The sequence below is a fragment of the Euwallacea similis genome, chromosome 28 (genome assembly GCF_039881205.1).
Source record: "Euwallacea similis isolate ESF13 chromosome 28, ESF131.1, whole genome shotgun sequence".
NCBI classification, from domain to species: domain Eukaryota; kingdom Metazoa; phylum Arthropoda; class Insecta; order Coleoptera; family Curculionidae; genus Euwallacea; species Euwallacea similis.
Genome location: NC_089636.1, coordinates 2,184,901 through 2,193,015, shown reverse-complemented (window position 1 = coordinate 2,193,015; position 8,115 = coordinate 2,184,901). Strand labels below are relative to the sequence as shown.

The 8,115-nt window shown below is 32.2% G+C and overlaps 1 protein-coding gene across 1 annotated transcript; it reads right to left on the bottom strand.

Annotated features, from left to right (window-relative positions):
• Positions 1-422: 422 nt before the first annotated feature.
• On the bottom strand, positions 423-6,335 carry LOC136417466 (endocuticle structural glycoprotein SgAbd-8-like). Its single transcript, XM_066403167.1, has 4 exons — positions 6,184-6,335; positions 1,457-1,647; positions 1,231-1,399; positions 423-1,175 (listed from the first exon to the last, which is right to left on the bottom strand). Exons 1-4 carry the CDS (start codon positions 6,196-6,198, stop codon positions 900-902), a joined length of 651 nt encoding a protein of 216 aa, XP_066259264.1. The 5' UTR covers positions 6,199-6,335; the 3' UTR covers positions 423-899.
• Positions 6,336-8,115: the final 1,780 nt, after the last annotated feature.

The following is an 8,115-nucleotide window of genomic DNA, read 5'->3' as shown; positions in this document are numbered from 1 at the left end:
AAAATGTATAAAATTACTTTCAGTTGATGACAATGGAATAAATCATTCCCCAAAAAAACATATTATGTTATATGCAACATTTAAAATTACTAATATCCTTTTACTTTTTATTTGCAGTATGACTTGTATGGAAATTTTCATATATATGTCGTTAGAAGTGGTTCTATCAAGAATAACTATTTTTTTAATCCAATAAGGAGAATCACACTACAAGTTTCGTGAAATGAATGTGCCATTCTCTGTTCCACATTGTTCGGTCAGACGTAATCGTGAGTGGAAAAATACCACTTTTCACACTCGTTAAGTAAATAAGTGTTTTTTAACAGGAAGTTTTTCTCTTAATGATTTAAAAAATAGTGTTAAGTTTATGGAACAGGTAATAGGTTTGGTTTCAATTGATTTACTACAAAAAAACTCTTCGCTCAATAATATAATTCTAATACATATTTTGTATTTTACACTTGTGATAACAATAGAACCTGTGCTATATGGAAATAATAGACAATCACAGGAAATAGATAATAAGATAACAGTAACAATTTAGTACGGTTAGTTATTATAAAATAGAGATTTTAGAGAGATTGAATATGTCATAAAATTAACAAAAACCAGATTTTTATTTTTACTGTAATAGGAATAGATGCATTCAGTCTCGTTTACGCTATTAAACAACTTTCACTCTGACCATCTCAGACAACACTTTACTGAAAGTAAATAATAGGAAAGAAAGTTGCATTTACATGACAGAATCTTCTTAAATCAGCCCTACAAAGTTTACATCTTCAACTACATGTCAGTCCTATTTATAGGTAGGTATTTTCAACAGGAGCTTTACCAATACTTCTCAAGTACATAACAAATCTATTTAAATAAAACTACTATGAAGTTCGAAAATTGGTTTAACCCGATCCGAATTCAAAGAGATATCCACTACCAAAACTATAGGGTTTTCCTGGAGCATCGTTAAATTCTGGTTCTTTATCCTCAAGAGCATTGCTACTAGGTGTAGGGGTGGCCCTTAGAGGGGCATATTGAGGCTGAGGCTGATACGAAGGCCTCGGTTGAGCAGTTGCTTGAGTGTATATTTTAGGGTGATAATAGGATTGTGCTACACCACCTTGGGGCCTTTCGTACGCTTCTGGCCTGTATTGGCCGTCATCGTTACTTTGACGAGGCTGAAAGTAGGTTATTTGTAGTTTAAAAAAATACATATTTAAGTACGCAATTTACTTGTGAGTAGGCAGCTTGCTGTTGAGGCACTGGTAATGGAGCGATGGGCTGAGGGGCTTTGGGCAAGTGATCAGCTTCTAATATCTTAAATCCTTCCTTTCCGGCTGTGTATTTCACAGAGATCTTTTTACCGTTAGGGTCTACATAGCTGTAGCCTCCAGTTCTCGTGCTGGAAGGGGTTGAAAAATATTTAAATGGGATAATAATTTAGTTTGTTAAGATTTACCCGTCAGGAGCTATGCTTTCCCCTTGGGCCAAGCCATTCTCGGATGTGAACAGGTACTTGAAGTTGCCATCGTGGTTGAGTGCTTGCTTGTGGGTTAAAATTTGCGGAGGAGGTCTTCGAGGGTATTGTTCTCCGTCCTCGTATTGTTGGGCATGGCAGCAAACGATCACGGTAATGGCTATCAATGTAATCTAAAAGAATATATTTTTTTAACTTATAGCATAAACTAATGGTTTTGGATTTCAAAGAGAAAAATCTTTATGAAGAAAGGGTCAAGGAGCCGCTTCACTGCCCTCTATTCAATAAACATACAAGAAATAGACAACAGCATTTTCCATGTGGGTAATCCAATTAAGGCAAAAGGTTAATGGAAATGGGTAAATTAATGTGTAGTAGTAGCTGCATAGTGAGTTGGAAGAACAATTAAAGCAAGTACCACCCAGATTAATTTAAATTGGTTCACTTTATCAATGATATTGCGTGCGATTATTTTTTGAAAGTAAGAATTCCTGAACAAACGAACGTGTCTAATTCCGATTATCACATAGGTACCGTTCACCATGGTACAGATCTGTAATTTCATGTTGCAGGTTGCAGTGCCCGTAATTGCCTTTTTTGCAATTCCTAAATTACCCGCCGGTGTCTTATAATAATAATAAATCTCAAATCTCGCGTACAATGTCTTGCAGAATATTAAGTTACTTTCACGCACTATTTCAGTACCAGAAATGTTCATTTAAGTAGACCATAGCCATGGTTCTATTGGAAAAGGCAATACGATATCTAAATTGGACAGGTACGCGTACCATTCTTCGCATTAGTGGGTTTGCGAAAATTTCGTGTTAATGGCACCATTTTTTACCGATTGGGTCATATGGGAATATATCATATAATATGCCTTACTTATACACTCTGTCGAAAAAAACTTAAGCTCGTTTGTGAATTAGAAAGTTTCGAAGTTCTATAAAAAAAAGGAATGACAGCTTTGAACCACCAGGATAATTTATCATCCTCAGAAATTTCATCAAGTCGATCACAAACGTTTGAGATGGTATATTTCCTTATGACGGGGCCTTTTATCCACGTTGTCTACAGGGCCTGTTTCTCCAACATACATACAAGGTGTTTAATGAGTTAACATTTGAAGGAGTGATTGTTCAGGACATTTTATGAATTTTAAGATATGTTCATATAAACACATCTACAATAGCTTCGATGGCGACATATAGGATGTCGAAGTGTCAGATTTATAAAGTTTTTGAAATTTTACAATTCATTAAGTTTTTTAGATATTAAATTGAATTTTTTCACATCCACTATTCCTTAGAATCTGCACGACGAGATTATTTGATTCGGAATACGAGTTGGTTAGAAAATTGTGGGATTATGAATGCAGTTTTTCTAATGATTTCGCTCACATTCGTGCTTTTTTTACATTTAAGTTTCAGCCTAATGAAAAATTACATTAAAATGGCGTTTATTTCTCATTTCTACATTGAATTAAAATTTTTTAAAATTAAACAAAGGATTCAAATTTCGGGATATAAATCGTCAAAGGTGAAATTTAAAAAATTTTTAAGGTGAGATGGTAAATGGTGTCCTGAGTTATATACAAGGTCCATCCATAAATTTTTCACATTTGGTAAAATAAAATTTAGACAAAGATATGATGTTATATTATATGTCTTAAATGTCAGTTTTATATCTGAAAAACTAAAAGAGCTGCAAAATAAAAACTTAAACAAATCTTAATTTTGAAACCCTGTAGTACGATAATAATGATTGCTGACAATATGTTCATATGAACTTTTCTTCATAAACTGACCATACAGGAATCGCAGCCTGAAATAATGTTAGCTTATAATTAAGAAACAATAACCTTATTATTAGTGAACCTAAGAGCCTAAGATTAACTATCTGATATTTGTTTTCTTACTTGTTTATTTTTTATCCAAAATATTCATCCTGAAACCAAACTATTATTCCTACAATTTTTGAGTACGGTTCTGATTTTTACATCTGTATGTTGATTTGTGATAAAAAGCATAGAATGTGACGATTTATTTCTTTTAATTATCAGAAAAAAATCTCAAATCAAACATTTGATAATGACATAGATGCTAAGCCAAACTAACATCTCTGATTTAAAGGATATATGAAAAAGGCTCTTTTCTAAAATATTCGTGGCTAAGTTTTCTTAGATTTTAAAGTGATTTTTTCATTATTACTCTATTCATCTTCGACTACATACTACATACAAGTTAAGGATGTTAATTCAGCAACCAAATTAAAACGGTCTAATTTTTTTCAAAAAAATAAATCCTTAAGTTAACAAAGATGTTCTTCAAAAATGTAAAAAATAAAATATCTTATACATATATATATATATATATATATATATATATATGTTTAATGATATTTAATACCTTGATCTTTTCAGATAGATGGTTAAATAACACCCTTTCTGCATAATCTGGTGACAGTTCATACTTGGCTGATTTATGTTTCACTACAGAAAGCTTATTAGCATTTCATGTTTGGTACATATAGTAATGCAAATTTAGAAGAAATTTGTGCACATTCTGTGCAATAATTTTGCTTGAATATACATATTTTAGGTGAAAACATCGCGATTTGAAAATTTATGGCATATTACACATTACATATACCAAACAATATATATAATCTAGGTCCGTATTAGAAAACAAGTTGATAAGAATCATGGTGAAATGAAATGTTGTATATGAAAAAGTTGTGTATTAGAACACTTAAGCTGCCCGAAAATGCTATTAACAGTTATCTCATCAGTTTTAGTTTATCTTCTGAGTAAGGTTTTTCCCTATTTTCTTACGGATATTTTTGGCAGTACTCGGAACTCCGGAATTACTAACTTACCTTAAACCAAATCCTATTTTTTACCGTTTCTGAAATCACAACGATGAGCCTCAAAAAATAAATGGATTGTAATTTAAAAGGTAAAAGTGTTCTATCGTAACTTTTTCTCAACCACCCCGTATATGTGAAGTAATTTCTGAAATGTGTAGTACCCTGTTGAATATGTTATTATAGGATGCTGTAACTTTATTTTCTTATTCTTTAAGAGGTTGCAGCTAAATGAAAGTTGATGCTTAATGTGTTACATATATTCATCATAATAATTGGTACTTATCGGTGCATGGCGTATGCCAAAGATAAGAACTGGTAAATTTAGCAAAAATGTCCATGATGAAGATATCCCACCTGAAATTCTCTAACAAAAATAAAAAATTAAGCCCTTTTTATTTGGAATTTCAATGAGAAATTTTAATAAAGCAGCCTACCTACTATCTATTAGTATACCTTTTTTTACACTGAGCTTTATTTTGGTTTTTTTCTTTTTATATACCTGTTGGTCGGTCCTAGAGCAAATAAAAAAAGTTAAAATGTGCATTGAATATTTTCCTCCTATTTTTAAATTGTTCATTTAAAGAATGTTATTATCGAAAAATTGTAGCGATGATTACCCGGCGGGTACCGGTAATTACCCGTTAGCTATCGATAAGTGTCCAGTGGGTTTTAATCAAATGTATCAATGCTAAGTGAAAATTCAATTTTGAGAGTAGATTTCAAAGCTTTTTTCGCTTCAGGAATAAGCTTTAGGATAAAATGCAAAAAAATTGCAAGAGAAAGTGCAACCAAAAATGCTAATAGGAATTATATTATATAAGCGGTACGTATGGCGCTAATTTTCTTTATTCGGTGAATTATTTTACTAGTAGCATTCATGCTTCAAAACGACTAGATAATTTTACATTCAACCGTGTTTTGTGTAAAAATTGCATATTTTCATTTTCATATTTTGTCGAGAATCACAAATCAACAGGCGCATCAAAATCTGTTCTAAACAGATACATAATTATTGAGCGTCATGCCACTGAATGCAGAATGAAAAGAAGATTCGGAATCCAATTTAAAATATCCAGGACCGTATTAAAAAAAGAATTTGTTGATGGTTGCAGGAAACGTCGGATTTTAGATATGTTAGTTTAATATCATAAAGGCCCAAGGCGGCAACAATAAAGTGTCAAATATTTTTAAATATTTCTTTCAATGGAGTCAGGAAACAGTAAAAAGGTCTTAATAAAATCCTTTTTTTTTCGAATAGCTCCGGAGGTAATTGAAAGTTACAAATATTAAAACATCATTCTTCTAAGGTTCTACGCCATTAAAACACGCAACTTTTTTTCCTGAATCTGTTACCGTTTTCAAGATCTCCTTGCAGTTTATTCTTATGTAGGACACCCTGTACCGTGCAACTGAAGGTAAAAAATTCAACAGAATACAATCGCATTTCATTAGTTCCTAAAGAGCTGTTATGGTGACATGGCCTGTCTTTCTTTAATAAATATTTTTTTGTGTTTCTGAACCGGCTACCAATAAATAATATGGACATTTTTCTCACAAAATTGAGAAAAATTGAAAGACGGCGTTTGAAAAAGTGTTTAGTTTAGGCATGAAACAAATTTAAATGTCGATGAATTTTTTTATATGAAGAACAGATCTTCATTTTCTAAGAAGTATCTTTTGATACTATTAAGGGTCCTTAGTAGGTACAATAAAATCACAACCGAAAATCTCTCGTTATTTGCGAGACCATTATCGTCACTTTTGGGTACTTACGAATTATATACTTACTAATATATATATTTACTAATTATTTCCTATATACCAATCAGTTTAAAACTTACCCTTATTTTGTTCATGATAATTTTATTATAATCCTATCACAGTCACGCACGATTAGACCTTAACAGTAGCGTTTGAAGGTAAGAACCCAGAAGCACAGTGGGCCTTTTGGATTTTCGCAGGCTCCTTTATAGATACGGTGGGTGGTCAACTATAGGACGCTTATTATCGAAGCTTATGGTGCCCATAGAGAAAGTAAAGAGTTTTCGCATTATTTCACTAATTCTTCATTTTCCATTCTGTACATGTAGGTATTATCTAATTTACTTTTGTTTTTCAATGCTGTTATTCGCTCACTGTGACACAGTTAATTGCACGACACTTTCTTCTTGATAACAGTGAATGTTGAGATTTTTCCAGTGCGTTTGTTGATTTTCTTACACTTTTCTTATTTTGAACTATTGCAGAAACATGTGCTTGAGAGTTACACTTGACCACTGTCCGAAAACTCCTCCAGGGTCCACTGCACGCCGATTTTTACTAGCGAATTATGTGACTTATGTAAAGTCTACCAGTCGGTTTGCCTTACTTTCCTGATATCTAGATTAGGACATGTTACATAGATTTTTAAAAAATGGTATTGTTTGTCGTAGCTACATGGGTGTCTAATTGACGAATTACATCTGGCACTTCCAATAAACAATCCGTTAATGCATTTTAGATTGATTTCTATAGATTGGCTTTGTTGAACAGCGATTTAAAATCCTGGTTAAATTGAAAGCTGCTTTAGGTAACTGTAAACGAGTGTGATATAAGACCAACATTTGGAGAAGTTTCTAGGGGCTGATGCGGCTCAAGTAAATCCAGATTTTTATCGATATCATTTTTTTTTTTAAATATTGATAATGCAGTAACAACTAAACGATTTTTTTCAGTTAACCGCTAAGCAGTAAATGCCTCAATACTTCCGAACTTTCCAATGTGATTAATATCAGTATACCTAACAAATTATTATAAAATTTTTATCAACATACAAGAGCACCATCGTTTTTGTCGGCAACATAATAATATGTTCAATTACGTGGTCATTGGACTTGAAAACGTATTTATATTGGGCTGATGTAACTAGAAGCAATAACGGTTATATCATCGGCATCCCTGGATTGTGTATATGCGTTCGATATTAATAAAGTTTACCAACGGTTGGTGGTCAAGTAATTAGGTTGATTTTAGGTGTTGTTGTTTTCATTTTACCATGTTTGCTTAATTGTTGCTGCAAATGCAAATACAAATGTTTCGATTATATTCGCTATATGGAGATTGCTTCTGTGAAGGCTGGGATAATCTGCTAATTACAATCAGTCAAAATTTAGCATGAATAACCAAATGTTCAATTTGCCGCATCTCTGCCATAAAGCCAGTCGAGATTGTAATATTTTAGAGCGTGTTTTGCTATTTTTATTGGCTTTTGGTTCAATGTCTTGATTAGAAATGTTTATCATTGAATGATTATATTGATTCGATTTGATTGATTGATTGATAATAAATTATCATTAAAAGAGAATTCAAGGCAGCCAAATGTGTAATGTGCCTCTGACGTCTAGTCAGTTTTCATTAAGAAAATTCTGACATTTCTACTTTTATTGAAACTTTTTTTAGAACTTTTAAAGGATGTACTTCATAAAATACACCCATAAGTGTTTAGGTCTTTCCAAATATAAGAATATCTACAAGAGTAACCCTTAAAACTGAAATCGACTTTCGGCCTTTGAGTTGCAAATGATTTTTTTTCCTATTGAAACTTTGATTGAATACTATTATAATTTATTTTCTCCAGTTGAAACTGTACGAAATACAGGGTATCCGGGTACAAACTAGTATACTTCATAAAGAGCTTACTTAAATCAAAATAAGAAATGGAATTTCAATGAAGGTAGATTCGCAAATGCCTGGATGGTGTTAACTAATGGTTTTTTCCACAATTTTTTTCTGCA

Bases quoted from the DNA above. Each gene is read 5' to 3' on its own strand.
- LOC136417466 (XM_066403167.1), bottom strand. The intron at 1,400-1,456 runs GTAAATCTTAAC...AACCCCTTCCAG, and splicing joins GAAAGCATAGCTCCTGACGG to CACGAGAACTGGAGGCTACA. The intron at 1,176-1,230 runs GTAAATTGCGTA...ACCTACTTTCAG, and splicing joins AGCAAGCTGCCTACTCACAA to CCTCGTCAAAGTAACGATGA.